We start from the raw sequence: 16808 nt of genomic DNA, 5'->3' as shown, positions 1-16808 counted from the left end.
ACCGAGAAACGCTGAGAAATCCTTCTGAGAACCTGAAACTGAAACAAACACAAGATGGGGTTAGTGACTCAGTGTCTGAGCCTGAGAAATGTTTCCTCAGGGCTGAAATACTGCATGAAGTCCCCTGATTGGGCTGATAGGCCCAGCCTGATCTCGTTTGTGATGGCCCCGATGAGCCTCTGGCACGTGTGGAATGCACGTTGGTAATTGATTAAGTTAATGTAGCGGTGCTGGAGCTCATCGGGGCGTTTCAAAAATACTGTAAATATACAGTATTTTTTAAACGCCCCGATGAGCTCCAGCAAGTCTCTTGGTTTCAGAGATTTGATTTTAGAACAGGTTACAAGGTGTTACTGCTATCGAATATAATCAATTTAAAATCTTCAAAATTTGGCAGTTTATCTTTTGTGATTTCAAATCCATGTAAGAATGAAGTGGAATGCAATTGCATTCCATTTTTCTATACCTGAAGGGTCTTGTTGACGTACAGAGTAAGAAAGCACGGCTGAGATACTTGGGATGGAACATGCAATGCAGTATTAGATTGCTGTTCCAGGCATTTGTAAAGCCAGTGTTTACTGTTACCTGAAGGTAAAATGTTACACTGTGACATCTACCCATCTTTCCTAATCAGAAATGATATTTTGTTAATGCAGTTTTTCAAAATTAAAAAACATTATCCTGATTTACAGTCATAATAAGCCGATACACCTGCCACTATTCTACATCTTGAAGTTAATGAGTAAGATTACTTGTTCATTGCTTGCATAATAAAGCTCTGATTTATTGATTTTCATCCTATACAACATCAGGATGATCTACCCATACTGTACCCAACCACCTGCTCAACTCCACCCCTCATTCAGACTTTGATCTCCCAGCTGAAGGTGCATGCACACGTGCAGTTTATCAAATCACTCCAGCTCAAACAGAACGGTGCAGCCCACCTAGTCTTCAACCTTCCAAAGCCTGCCCTCTACATTGCTTTCCATTTGTGGCCTGCATCAGACTCAAAACCTCAGACACATCCCACAGGGCTTCCAGGAGTATTGCAGCAGTATATCCTTGTCAGGTCGTATGTTCCCCTCAGGGTACTGAGATCTGCTTTCTTAGGTTGAATGGCAGTGGCATGGCTACGAGGCTGCATGTTCCCAGCCCAACTGGTCCCTGTGCTGCCCCCCACAGAGAACAGTGGAACTACCTACCTGTCACTGTCAGAATCTGCTTTCGGAATAAACTAAAATCACATCTGTTCAGGATCTTCCAAACCCCAGAGGCCAGTGACTAGCCTTCACTTCCTTTGCTCTTATGTCTCTCAGGCAGCATTGAAATTCCTTAGCACTGTGCAACATGTATTATTACTGAATAAATAAATCTCATTCTTTTGCTTTTACGTAAATAATGCAAAATGTTTTATTGTAGATGCACCACACGGCACTTTGTCAGGAACTGCATTTTGCTTTATAGATCATCTCAAAGATATGTTTTGTGATACAAAACAACGTTGTTCACAAGTTAGCAATTTAATTGTAATGTAGACATGCTTCATATTCATTGCATACCAAAAATTCAATGAGTGTACAAGGATAAAAGGACTGTCTTCTAAAAGTAAATAAGACTCTCATTATCACATATATAAGCTAATAGCTAGCTTAGCTATAGGTAAAAACAGTTAATTGTTTTTACCTAAAGCTAATGTTGCTTTTTCTTACTCACCCAGCTGTACATGTGCCAGTATATATCCATATGTAATAATTCTAGTTAACTGTAGTGTTTAAACATGAAATAAACACATTTTGTGCAAATTGACAGTAGACAAAGTGTCACAACCTCATAAGGTATGTCTTCATTTACTTGGTAATTGATTTAAAAAAGCATGACATGTAAATGGTTGTTTAATTTTAACCAGCCTTAGTTGTATGAGCTTCATTTGGGAAGAGAAAAATAGGAAAAATGTTATTAACATTAGTATGACCATTAGAGATGACCAAGCCCATGGTAGCATCCTATATTAAACACCTGAGATACCAAGTTTTTAAGTCCAGTCTTTAATTCCAGTTTAAGAAACGGGTTTGCTTAAGGTGGCTTTTTATGGCAGATTTTCAGAAATTGCCTTCAGGGATTTTCACAGTTCTGGTTATACCATGTTATTTATTAATGTATAAACCATATTGCTGTAGTCTAGGTCATAAAAGATTGAAGTAACCCATGGAGGCCGATTTTGGTTTTCCCATTGTTCTAAATCTAACATTACTTAGTTTTCTAATGTCCACCGACTTTGTGGAAATTGAAGTGATTTGTAAGATGTTTACCTTACTAACCACACTGTAGGTTTGTGACAGTGATCAGGCAGAACCATCACATATAACGAGCTCCATCAGATCAACTGCATGTTGGCATAATGCATGTTATTTAAAGTTGTCACCTGCTGAATGTGTGAAAACATCTATGAATGTCATAAACATACAGTATTACAACAGACTACTCCAATTAACTGGGTAGCATTTTAAAGAGACTCGTCCTTCCACTCTGTTATGTGCAGCTGTTGAATAAACAGGCTCCTTTAATAGCTGATGTGTACAGGTAGATGATGTGCTGACGTGTGAAAAGTTTGTCTAAAGAATGCCCTATAATGAGACAGCAAAAGCCACACAAGTTCAAAGCAAATGCCAAAAGTCTTATTATATGAGGTTACACAGTACTTTCCTTCAGCTTGATTACATTTTAGAGGGTTTTTTTTTGCTGTCTCTTAATTAAGCAGTGTCCCTTCAACGAAAGTGTAGAGAGGTCTTTCAGTTGTTTCTTTGTTCATTCCGTGAGCATGTCACCTGTATGAGTACAAGTCGTGGGTGGTTTTTAACAAAAGCCATTCTGTCATGTGTTGGTGTTATTGCTATACTGTATGCTCTATTAGTGAAAGAATGAAATCTTGCTCTCTTTCTTCTTATTATTAATTTGGTCACGACTTAAAATACCACATCTGTTCCAGGACGGAGTTGGAATGAAAATGTTACAAGGAATTCTGACAGGTTTAATTCATATAGGCCACACAAGGCAGTCGTATTGGCTGTCATGGAGTGAAAAGGTTTGTTAAAAGGGATATAACAATTCAGTGGAGGGACAGCCCAGAGGCCATATACAGTAGGTGAGTTTTAAATTCCATATCAATCAAAGGTAGCTGTCGAAGATCACCATAGAACTAAAAAGAACAAAAAGTTGTCCAGTCATTTTATTAAGCTATGTGTGAGGCAAGTAAGTTACGTTAGGCATACAAAACATTGAAATTAAAATGGCCAGTGTGATATCTCTGGTTAGTATGAGACAACATTAATTGTAGGAAAGAAAAGCTTGAAAAGCCACATGAGGTTAGTGTGACAATGCTCGTATTGTAGGCTCACTTTCTGTAGGTCTTGCAGAGCTTGAAGGTTCCACACAGCAGACAGGGCCTAACAGAGCCTCACGCCAAATGCAAGTGTTTCTGCCAAATGAAACACTTGAGCTGCAGCTGTGCTTTCATTTGTGCAATAAATCAATTGTAAATACAATTTAAGCCTGTGGGTGCTTTGGAATTGTGTATATTCTGAGACATTTACCTTTCTGAATAATAAATGGGAGTTCGGGGAGGATGTAATTGTGGGGCATGGCTACCACATAGTCTTGACAAAAAATCATTCGGATTATTAAATAGATTTGCTGCTGACTCCAGTCATGGAAAGAATGACCTGAAATGTCTGGCCATCATCTTTTTATCCGTTATCCTCTTTTTCACAGTAAAGAAGTAATGAAAATGTTTTATTTGGGTGTTGAGATGCCAATGACATACTTAAGCACCTGTATAGCATTAGATAGTAATGATTTAATTGGCAGTTGAGTGCCTAGCTGAAATGTACATTGGCTGTATTTTCAGTAATTATTATTATTATATTCTATCAGGCCTCTTGGGCAACAGTAATTACTGTTTGGAACATAAATTATTAAACAGCATGATCCTTCTGAAGTGCAAAGCAGAGACATACTGTGTGCTCTTTGAACATTTTCTATAACTTAGTCACAAAAGAGCAGTAAACCTCCTTTTTGTCCTGTAAGACACATTTTGTGCAAAAAGAACAACTTCCTATGGATTTATTTTTCCATTTAAATCTGCTCCTTGAAAAAAAAAAGCATTTTTTTTTATTCTGTGGTCTTTATCTTGTCCAGTCCCATCTGTGTTTGTGTAACCATTTTATTTTCATGCGAATGGCCTACTGCTTGTTTGTGTTGGTTAAACAAATAAATTCAGGCCAAGCACTGGGTTACAAGTGTACAAAAATTGTCTTTAGGTAAAGTTCCTCAGATTTCCTTTCTGGAAAGAAAATGACCTACCTCCTTTGGTAAAAAAAAATAGTTGTTACATTTCAAGTTTTAGGATTCAGTCAAGATTTATTTGTGCATTTATTATGCAATCTTGTCATTCATTGGAAATTGCTGCACCAAAATGTAAGCTCTTGTATATTTTGGGTAGCTGTACCAGGGAAAATGGATATACAGTACAGTATAATTACTGTACTTTTATAATCTTGTCTATCAACTTCTTGAATACTCCTGAATGTGCTCTTAACTGAAATATCCCAGAACATTCTATCCTCTCTAAACAAGTGCCTCTAATTTACGGCTGTTAGTCACTCAACCCAGAACAAACCTGTATGTTTGATCACATATCTTCTAACCATAAGCAGCAGAGTTTTTTGAAGCAAATATAATTTTGTGATTTTTTTTTGTACTAAACAACTAAAATAGACACATTCACACAATTATTTTTAATTGGATGTATCTAGTATAAAAAACAGATGTCATGGTGGCACAGTGATTAGCATTGCTGCCTTGTGGTACTGGAGCCCTGGGTTCAGTTCCTGGGGTGATATCTCTGTGGAGTTTGTATGTTGATGCTGTGCTTGTGTGGGTTTCCTCCCACAGTCCAAAGATATACTGGTGGGCTAATTAGCTTCTGGGAAAAATTGTCCCTGGTGTGAATGTGTCATATTTGTGTCTGTGTGCTGGACTTAATTTGCTTTTATTCTGAAACAGAAAAATGTATGCAATTTATTAAACAATTGAACAAGCTGCCAAATAATCCATTCCTATTTTCATTGTTCTCCTTTTAGTTTTAGTAGAGCTGTTTGTTTTATTAATCTAATCCATACAGACTACTGGTTATAATTGTTTTTCTGAAAAAGAACAAAGAAACAATGTTTTCTGCTTTACCATGGAAATCCCTAGGTGATCACACAGTATAATGTAATAGTTACTGTGACTGCTGAATGAAAGGAGCATGTACTCATGCTGTGTGTTTTGCACACATCAAACAACAAAAAGAGTGCCTTTTATTTGTGTAAGTAAGATATGGGTCTAATAAGGAATAAATTGTTTCAGAACTTTACCATCCAATGTACATTACTGCTAAAACCCAATAGCTTTATTAGAGCCATGCGAGTTCTATATTAAGAAGATATTTATTCTATTAATATATTCTTAATAGAAGAATATTTTTCCAGTAGCCCTTTGGGGATTTCAATTACCTAAAAGGAATGTGACTCCACGAGTCACCTGTGGTTATTGATATTTATACTGAATTTGTATTTATTTAGAATCCTTAGGTTTAGTCTTCTTCAGAGGAATAACTTTCTCATTTTGTGTTTTAATCACTCACTATCTATTTAAAAGCTCTGTAGCTGCCTCTGTTCTGACACCTGATTATTTTGAATTCACATTTCAGGTGGAGACCTTTCAACAACTTTTCATAGAAGAGTTGGCTGGGTATTCCTCACAAAGTGCACAGATGGTGATCAAATTATTGCTGTGAAATAAGCTTGAAAAGCAACATTTTCTTTTTTGTTGTATCTCCAACATTGATCCAAGTCTTGATCTAGAGAAAACATTTTATCGATGTAGATTTTCTTTCACTTTGAAAGAAGTGATTGCACTGCTATGGGAAGAAAAACTGAGCTTGTTTTGAGAAGACCTTTGTTTTCAGACCATTCATATAAAAGTAGCTCAGGTGGGTAGCTGCGTCAGCATGGGTAGGCTGCAAAGGAACAAGTTATAGGTTTATTCCATGCTGAAAAGAGAAGAAAGAAAACGCAACGTTCTTTGGGTGTGGCCCCATAGCCATAATGTTGTGTTTTCTTTCTTCTCTTTTAAGCATGAAATAAACCTTTAACTTGTTCCTTTGCATTTATATAATAAGCCTTCTAACTTTGTAAAACCACTTTAAATTTTTCCCATCGATGAATAACAAAGGTTTACAACTGAAGCCTCCTTGACAAATTTGAGCATGAATGATCACAATCTGCAATTGGAAGGTGTTTGGTCATTGTAGAATTGTAAACATGCCACACTCTCAGTCTCAAAAGTAAGTCTTCTTGGTGGAGTCTTCCAGATCAAGAGAGAGTCTTCCACATGCAGTGGACTAGCAGTTATCCTCAGTGCAACATTCTCAGGCACTCCAAAACACAAAGATTTTTTTTTTTTAGAAAAATGTATTAAGAACATTTTAAAGACCATATTACATACTAGTTCTATAAATAGCCACAGTACATTTTACTAGCGTTTATATCATACAATTTCACTGATTTCAAAACGTTAACAGAAAGAGTTAATGAGAATTTCCTGCCAAAATGAAATCATGCATTATATTCAGAGAAAGTCAATACAAATGAGACATTTGTTGATATAATTAATAATGTGCAATGCAGACACATTATCAGATGTATACCAACACTATGTTGAAAACATTTACTTTAAGATGTAATGCTTCACAGAAATTAGAACGACTTTGTTAGTTTTAACTGTGTATAAAAAGGAAGGATGGCTATTCAACATGCAACTGAATCAATGTCCCCATGCAAAGGAAACTCATGTAGGCATAGAAACATTTGCGTTCAAGTTTTCTCATGTGTATACATTTAAGATGAACACTTAATTCGATACAGAATCTTCCTCTCTGCAGTTGTCGACATCCAGATGTCGGATATCCAACATCCATTGTATTCCCTGCGGTGACTGTGGCCTGTCCTCTTATGGGGAAGGAGGAGCCTTCAAAGAATTGCAGGAACCAGCTTGACTTCCACCTGTTGGTGCTTGTCCTACCCACTGAAAACAAGAAATTGCTTTGATTACTTCAGAAGACGTTGACGCATCTAATGAAACTGCTTTGCAGAATTAAATGAAAACAGGGCCTTGAAAAACTGAACATAAATACTAAGTTCAGGAATACCAAAGTGATTTATTGGGAAGAGACGCACCCTACAGAGATGAAAAGCTTTCCTAGTACAAAGAGGACAATTAATAGGTGTCTTTCTTATCCATGTCTGTTGTATGTAGTTTTCTTATGTTGAAAATGGATGATCCATAAAGCAAAGAAAAATTAAGATAATTTGAAGTTGAGAAGTGGCTATACTGAAAGCTATACTGATTTATTTATGTAGACGTATAAAGCTATTTTTAAAAGTTTTGTTCTGTTAAACTCCCAAATGCATTAAGCCACAGCTGCAACCTCAGACAATCTGATGACAGTGCTTCCCTTTTTTACAGTACCTTTTCCTGCAAGTTAGAACATTTATTTTTAGACATTTTTTTCCAATGATTCTATAAAGCTAAAACTTGAAACTTGAAAATCAGTTTTCCAAACTGTTCCAGTACTGAAATAGACCCTGTCTAAGTGCAAACATTCAAATACAATTGTGATTAAAATCAAATGAAAAAATACATTCTGGATGCACGTTTTTTTCTGCTTTAATGAGTAACTTAATGTTAGCAAGTGTAGCCTTGACTAAACTGGCCAGGGATGTGGTTTTTTAAATAATAGATGAGGAGCATGATCTCTGAGGGTTGCTGTGGCTTAAACGAACATTTCAAGCTAGTGAAGCATGCTCAGCATCAGACAAATGGAATGAAATCACTGCTTCTCTCTCTTATCTGCTGAGTAGGAGTTTAAATGCTAAATTTAAAAATCCATTTTAAATAGCATTGGCTTTCTTTTTTTAATATTAGTGATTTATACTGAATTGTGCTCATGCTTAAGCAATAACATGGGATGCTATATGCTAAATTATATATAATATATGCTTATTATATTTTATAATAATATAATATTTTTTGAGTTGCAATATAATTAATGTATGATAATGGAGTAGAATGATTTATAGTTGATCTTCATAAGCAATACTAGCATATAATTTTTTACAGTTCTGTTGTAGATTGTAATCTATACTAGTTTAAACATATTTCATATTTCAGATTAAGTCTTTATAGTGATCCATAATATATTGAAGCATAAGTGAGATTATCATGGAAAATGACTTTGGTAAATTAAGTACTGTATATAATTTTCATTAGGCAGTAGTCTTTCATCAGTGATGGTACTCTGAAAAGTTTTTTAATTGTATTAATAAGGGTGTGCATACTGTATGTGTAGTGGTGGTTTGAGTACAATTATAGACCAATATCTCTACGGAATTATTACAACAACATGGAACTCTTCGACTGCAATCATTTCTGAATTAGCCATGTGTTGAATACTGACAGTTTACCCAAATGTTATCTGTAATTGAGGCTGTATAATTGTTTCTAGAAAAATAATAATACATTGACTATATATAAGGGTCAACAGGGCAAAGTAGGTGAATAATGTTTTGTTTTTTTAATGGAAAACTTTTACATGAAGGAACTGGAGATCTTAACATTGTACAGTATGTCCCATATTTAGAAATGATCAAATAAATCACCATTACCCAGACTGATGGTCAGTTAGTCTGTTTAGGAGTAAAAGGTTTATTAAAATTAGAGGATATCTATCATATGTATTTTGATCTACTTTAAAGTAAAGCTGGCATTTCAATACAGTTTGTTGTGCAATGTGCGCACATGGATATAAAGTAAAAAATATACCTCGACCAGGGGGTGCCAGTGGGCTATAGGTTTTCTAGGGTATGTCAGCATTTCATTCCAATGGTCACGACCCAGGCTGTCTGCATCGTTGCCCACTCGACATATGCCGATAACCTCGTTGTGACCTACACTGTGAAAACGGGGCATAATATTTTTTTCTTGAAAAATACTGTCAATATTTACAAAAAACCTAATGACACTTCCCTTAAATGTAGAATAACTAGTGGAATAACAGTTATAATATTCAGTACCTCATGTAATTTCACACAAAAAAATCCAAACAAATGCACTTTATCTAAATGTTTGTTAAGCTTTATCTGCAACCTTTTCCTGTTTCATTTTTGTCTTGTTTAACATGATTAAATCAACAGTGCTATTTCTTCTTGTTTCAGTAATCCAATCATGACAAAAACTGCTGTCAATTTAAAATATACAGTAGCACTTAGATTGTAATATTTAGACTGTCAAGAATTTTGCTGAAGAGATGTAATGAGAGATTACTTTTGAGGGAAATACTGTACCACATTTCTAAAATGAAGGTGACCCTTGAGTCAGTCATTCACTCTTTTCTTGTTTTTTTAAAATTTTTTGTGTAGTTATTTGTAGTTTTTTTTAAGCCATGCAAAAATAAGGCATGAATCTCACCGGTCGTAGTCCATTACCGCTATCAAAAGGCTAACTTGGTCTATGTTTTCTGGAGGAACATCAAAAACTATGGCTTCATTGTAGACAGGGTTTAATGTGTTCCTTTTTGTAGATGTTTTCCTTTTCTTTAATCTCCGCCCTTCACACATGAGAGAAACCTTTACATAAGGATCTGGAAATAAACAAACAATTTTTACCCTGGAGACAACAAACAGTTGTGGTAGTACAGTCAAGAACCAGCCCTGAACACTTAACTTATTATTCATAAAAAATATATATATTGACAATATAAAAATACTTAAATTTGCAGAAAAAATGAAGTACATGACTTTTTATTTTCATTACTGATTTTTTTTAATAGTTTGTCAAGATAATGTTAAACTCTATTTTAATTATGAAATATACCAAATTAATAATCTTTCCACCAGGGACCAACAGTAATTTTTTATACTCTCAAGTAATCTCTTTTAAATATAGTACTGATATACAATATCAGTTTAGTCTGTGGAAACGTCTTTGACCCATCCAGGATATCTTCCAGAACTTAATTGTAAGGGGACATTACAAACACTAGCTGTTGCATCTTACACGCTACATGTAACACAACCACACAGGATAACTGTTTTGAGAATTTTATCGGTTGTCTGCTTTTTATTTTGCTTGCAATGTCATGTTGCCATAAGCTTCAATGTGTACTATTTTTCTATTTATGAATGAAAAAATATGCATATCCCAGCAAATCAGGATCAGAACAAATGATTCACTCAACACCAATGGTCATTGCATTATTATGTGACTATAGGAAATGAATGTGTAGCAGCTCTTCAAAAAGCCTAACAGTAGGACATCATGTCTTATATTTAATACCTATACCTCGATATTAAAGGCATCCCGTGGACTTATCTTTGTTCACTCTCTCTTATCTATATGCAGTTATAATGCCAACTATTCTAAAATCAATGAACATCCACCAAAAAGATCATGTAATCTCCTTGCTGTATCTTTGATTTGCATTTCAATTAGTTAAACTTATCTATGGTACAAAAAAATAAATGGTTCCAGAAATGATAATTAAGAATACTTTCTCACCCGATGCACCAGTAATGTCCATGGCTTTCAGATTTCTTGCTTTTATTATAGTTATAGTTAATCTTCCAGCAGTTGGAAGGTAACACAGCGAAAACATAAGATCCCCAAGGTCCACATTATCCTGTAATAGAAAGTAAGAAGCATGAGAATGAAAGGCCATTATTGGGAAGAAAAACTGTACTTCATTTTTTTTTAATTCACACTGTTAAAAAGGGAAAGGATAACTGGTAATTCTGAAACCCCTTCAAAGATGTTTTATAATGAATACATTTGAAATGTAAATCACATTCTTGGAAATCCTCTTCTTCCATCTGAAGATTCTGTGAAATCACAAGAGCCACCTTCTCTTTCACATAAACTGGCGACATCTCCAGAGGGAATCCAATTATCACCATTCTTAAAATAAAATCTCTTAGAGATGTTGCATTTTAACTATACAGCACTGTGAATATATCTGAAATAGCTTGTAACCAGCTCTCACACCATACAATACTAAGAACTATGTTTTAAGATATGCTTCTTTTCTTGTAAAAAATCTCAGATGTCTTTTAAGTGAAGTACTGAACCCATTATACTGTTTGATAATATACTCATATTACAAATGAATAATACAATGTCTGGAAAAATACAGTATACGATCTTTGCTATATCATTAAATAAGCTCTGAACTGAAGTTTGATTTATAATAATCAAATGTAACTTTACTAAAGTGGATTAGCAATTACTGTATGTTATATGCAGCCTTGTATTGATTTATAAGATGTTTCTTGCGTTTGTAATCATTAAAACACAATATATACACAGTACATGGTCACAATATTTAAGCCCAGTAAAAATTGTCTGTGACAAACAACCTAATTGTATCTCTCCTGGCGAAAGAACAGTCTGATCAAATAGCTTTTTTTTCCTATGAGCTGGCACAGACATGCCTGAGGTCTCTTATTGCCGAAAATAGAATTTTACAGATCATGAGAAAAGGTCAGACTGGTACTCCACAGGGATTTGGTTATTATGGAGCGAGGTTACATTTGACAATTTTAGACAAATAAAGTAGATGTATGAGCCTAGCATCTACTGAACACCTTTCTCATTCATTCTGTAATATTCATATAAACCCTGAAATGGTTTTCCATTAATCAGACATTTAAACCAATACATAATGCCTTAAGAACATAGGTATCACACAAGGGGACGCTATTAAGCTCATCTTGTTCATTTGCTTCATAGTTGCTTATCGATCACTGGGTCTCATCCAGCTTTTCTTGAAGGATCACAGGGGATTGACTTCAATCAATTTAAAAGCACCTTAAAATGTGTATATTTTAGCATGTTTATCATCTTTTGTTTTCATTTATGTGATAGTGGAAGCATGAATTACAAAATAAAAACAATTTGTTCATCAGAATCAGAGATTAGACACAGATACATAAGCACAGCTTCCCATTTCTCTCAGTTATTGAGTCCATCTACTGTATAATCCCGATTTATAGCACATTTACATAAGGGGATGGATATTATGGGAAAGAGATATTAAATGATTAAAATTTAGGGCATTAAATTAAGCCATACTCTCAAGTAAGGAATATTATGTTGTAAGCATTTTTAAAATCCAAAAAAATACATTAATATATTTTCAATTATTTATTAAAAGATTTCTAATCTTCCTCCTCAATTATAAACGCTTTACATTTTTGTACTATGATCAGCTGTTGAATCATAGGGAGGCCTAAACTAATTCTTAAAATTATGAACATACTTACTACAGACATTCCAGGCAATTGTTTTAGTGCTGCCAAGAAATCAGAATACAGTATCCTCTAACTTTACAAAAATAGCAGACACTCATAAAAGTTGTAAAACCATTAGGTGATCCTGCTTATGATATATTTTGAGGCTAATGCAGTATGAATGGTCAAGACTTTAATAACCAAAGAGTGTTCATTTAGACCTCTATTCAGAATGCATTTCAATTTAATCAAATAAGGAATGGATTCATGGATGAAATGAGCATCACATCAAATTTCTTCAATGAGAAAAGACAGACAGCTCCTGACATCCGAGTTCCCATTATGAGCCTATGATTCAAACATATCACATTCAAATCGTTTTGTCACATGCAGGTGAAAGTTTCTTCAGTGGATGTTTTCATGCTGTAGAAATAGTAATGAAACCAGGGCTATTCAAGTAGGAGTTACGGTAACCTGCCACTGAGCAGCACCAATGCACTTAGCTTTTCACATGTTAAATGGAGGCTGGTCTGTGAAACCAGTTCCTCTTAGGCCGATAATGAAATTACCCACATCCATTTCCCAACTATAGGATGACAGTTACCTCCATTTTCATGAGCACTTAAACCAAGTCACTGGTAACATTATGGACAAAGTAGGCCATGTGTGTTATGGTCAATCAAATTACTGTTAAGCAGTGAGATTCAATATGCCTAGGAGAAAATGGAAGCAGTCAGTTATATAACACCTTCCCTGAAAGCTAATTTACTTTGTAGAGAAACTTAAAATAGAGAAGACCCTGAGCATTGTTTTTTTGGTCAAGATGAGTAATGAAATATTTTTTGAGTGATTTCTCAACATGAATAGTCCATTAGGCATGGTACAACTTAAAAGCAATATATTGTGTGTGTGTGTGTATATATATGTAAAAAAAACATATACACCAGTACTGATGCAATATTTATTTCCTTTCAGAAAGTTATCTATTTTATAAATTAGTAATACTTGTGAATGTGCAAATTTAAAAACCTTGAGGATAATGACGAAGTCCTGGCAAGATGATTGATTTTCTAAATTATTTACAGAAAAAAAATTCAATGCACCCTAATTTAATTCTCTCATAAAAGAAAATAAAAATATTGATAGTACAGAAATCTCATCTTAAAAGGTCTTTTTATTGCACTTCTGTTCTATGATTCCAAATACAATACATAGAAGATTGTCAAGCCTTGCACTGTTTACATTGTTTTGTGCCATTTCTGTGGAGGTCATGGGAAAATTCACAATGTGTTTCTTAACAGAGCTTATATTTCCCAGCTCTCTTTACAATTGCCAATCAACCGTAACATAATTGCCTACAAGATTTATCAATGAGCAAAAAAGTCTCCAAAACCCACAAAAATTGGAGACTGTTCACTGTAAAAAAAACATAAATGTAGATTAATACTACCTGCTTATAATGAAATAACATTGCACATTTGCATATTACTCTAAATGGTGGATGGAATGCATTGGCTTTGGTAAAGAAAAACAACTGCTTTATATAAATTGATATAAATTATTGTCTCTCTCATCATTTTACTTTTTAAAAAAGCTACTTTTTTTGGAAATTTGAGAACATATTGTGGTTACCAATGTGTACATGCCAATTTCATTCCTACCAAACTGCTATTTTTAATAGGAGACAAAATACTTTTTATGTGAGTAATTCTGTAAAAATGGTTTTAAGGCAAAATCCTAAAATTGGATTGCACTCGAGGAGGTTATTTAAAGTCTTCACTCCCCTTCGATGTTTTTTCATTTTATTGTTTTACAATATGGAATCATAATGTATTTAATTGGGATTTTTTTTGCAATTGATTAATACAGAGCACTCTATAATGTCAAAGTGAAAACAAAAATCGACTGATCCTCCTAATTAGAAATATAAATCAGAAAATAAATGATTGCAGTTATATTCTATCTTCACAAGTCTTCCAGGCCCTGATGCAGCTAAGCATCATCATAGCACGATGGAACAAGTAATAGGTTTATTCCATGCTGAAAAGAGCATGGAATAAACCTATTACTTGTTCGTTTGTGGACTACGCATGCTAAAGCAGCTACCCACCTGAACTATCATAGCACGATGCTGACAACACCATGTTTTGCAGTAGGGATGTTGTTAAGATGGTGTGCTGTGCTTGCACCAACCGTAGCACTTATTATTAAGGCCAAAAAGTCTATTTTGGTCTCATCAGACCAGAGAATCTCTTTCACTTGATCTCAGATACCTTCTCTCGCATATCTTCTGGCAAACTGATGTGAGTTTTTTTCCAGTCTCCTATGAAACTTATACTTGTGAAGCAGTCACAGTCCTCTTGGTGGCCTTCCTGACTCGAGCCCTTCTCGTCCATATACCCAGTTTTTGAGTATACCCTGTTCTACACAGATTCATAGTTATGCCATATTTTCTCCATTTATTTATAATGGCCTTTTTACTGTGCTTTGGGGGATATTCAATGCCTTGGAAATTTTCTTATGCTCTTTTTCTGGTGATTTTCAATGAATCTGTCCAGAATTTGCTTTGAAAGTTCAATTGTCTCCCTGATGTAGTTTTTGTTGGGAGCTGTATTAATCAACTGCATGACCTCCCAGAGATATAGCAGGAGTATTTAACCTGAACTCATGTGAAATACCATAATACTACATAATCAACACAAAAACCATAGTGTTTTGTGTCAATTAATGGCCGAAAAACCACTTGTAACACATTATCAAAAGTGTTACTATATGTAAGCATAGCCACTGTTTTTAAATAATCACAATCAGGTACATGTAATATATATATATATATATTTTCCTTTTATCCACTAACTGGCTATATAATAATCATAGCCTTTATTTTAAAAGGTAAATAAGTATATATATAATAGTCAATTAAATAAGTGTATTTTTGTGAGCGTCAGCACACCTGTATATACAGAGAACCCTAAGTATGTAAGACACTCTGTATGGTAAAAAATCAAGGGTTCTCTGTATTCTCCTTGGATACATTTGGAGAATCAAAGGTTACATGTAAATGTTTGCACAAAATGTATGTGGTGTTGTTATACAGCATTACAATTTTTAATCTTCTGGGGATGTAAATAATACTGTAAAACAGCATAATATTAATTATTAAGCAATTTTATAGTAATAAATAAATCTTTAGCTTACTGTTCCTGCATACTGTAGTCACATTTTTGCAAAAAACAGTTTTTTTTGCCCTTTGCTAACTATTAAGTTATGATAAAAAAAAGTATGCTGTTCAAAGAATTCATAAGACAAGTTGTATTTACTTTGCATCTAATTTTTTTAGGTAATATTTATTTTTTTACTGACTGAGGAGGAGGTGACATGGAGGTGACAGAATTATGCTTGAAAAAATATTGCACATTGTCATACATATACTATTTGCTAAATATAGTACAACCCACTGTGTATACTACATTATATGCAACCAAAAAGAGCTACTTTAGGAGCATACCTTCTGTGAGTCAACTTAATGCTGTTGAGTTTCCAAAATGATTTTAATTTCCATATCTTAAACCTCTCTTGAATGAGGAGAGTTATTTCTGCATACATACTGTATATAAACAGAACTGCAATTCCTTTGGGCCATCTTGGCTATTTCTCCATTTTAAACTTTCAGTTGTGTTAAAAAATATCCTCCCCAGGTTTTTAGAAGTTATATTTTACAAAAGAAAACTCTTGCTTATCCTTGTGAACACAAACTCCCTTCAACCAGTTACTAACACAGATGACACTATTTAATGTGACAAAAAAGAAAAAGAAAATAAGAATTACATTAATGTTTAAATGTTTAAGAAGACACATTTGATAATGTATGTTACCTGACACCTGAAGACTAAAACTTTCCTTCAATCAGTTGTATTAATCTGCTTCTTCATATTTCTCTTCTCATCCATTATACAGTGCTTTGTGTTTTGTCCATTATTAAAATCCATTATTATACATGACCTGTGTGGTGTATGAGGAGATTTTGAAAATCTTTGACAAATGTTTTTGAGGACATCTGATTTGGTTGGTTATTTTCTTAATTACTTACCGAGATCAGAAATACAAAACAAGAAAAAGGTTACAGTGTATTGATTGATCTGAAAAACACAACAGTTTGAAGATCAGTATAAAATATCTTAATAGGATACTTAGGGGAACAGAAACTGTAAAATCAGATGTACAAGTTTCCCTTGATACTAATGAATAAGAAAAAACAGGATAAACAAAACAATTACTTGTTCTATTGAGGATGAATGATCGTGGGCCTAATTGGCATCCTTTATGGTTGTCTGCTTAATAAAAGGCTCCTCTCTTCTAGGTCCTCATTTATACCTTGTATAAGAAAACATCTTCACAAGAGCAGAGAAAGTGAAAGGCTGA

At 34.2% G+C, this 16808-nt stretch overlaps 1 protein-coding gene across 2 annotated transcripts in view; it reads right to left on the bottom strand.

Annotated features, from left to right (window-relative positions):
- Positions 1-6523: 6523 nt before the first annotated feature.
- Positions 6524-16808, bottom strand: part of syt9b (synaptotagmin IXb) — a 36324-nt gene continuing 26039 nt past the window's right edge. Inside the window, exons 4-7 of one of the 2 annotated variants that reach the window (XM_006642511.3) lie at positions 10660-10780; positions 9571-9742; positions 8926-9055; positions 6524-7128 (exon numbers count right to left, since the gene is read on the bottom strand). In XM_006642511.3, the coding sequence (XP_006642574.1) occupies positions 7054-7128; positions 8926-9055; positions 9571-9742; positions 10660-10780 (498 nt within the window). In that variant the 3' untranslated portion in view covers positions 6524-7053. The remainder of the gene's footprint in view (positions 7129-8925; positions 9056-9570; positions 9743-10659; positions 10781-16808) is intronic. The other variant, XR_001477258.2, reaches the window with a different exon arrangement.

This window comes from Lepisosteus oculatus, chromosome 21 (genome assembly GCF_040954835.1).
Source record: "Lepisosteus oculatus isolate fLepOcu1 chromosome 21, fLepOcu1.hap2, whole genome shotgun sequence".
NCBI classification, from domain to species: domain Eukaryota; kingdom Metazoa; phylum Chordata; class Actinopteri; order Semionotiformes; family Lepisosteidae; genus Lepisosteus; species Lepisosteus oculatus.
This window is presented reverse-complemented; position numbering and strand designations above follow the sequence as displayed.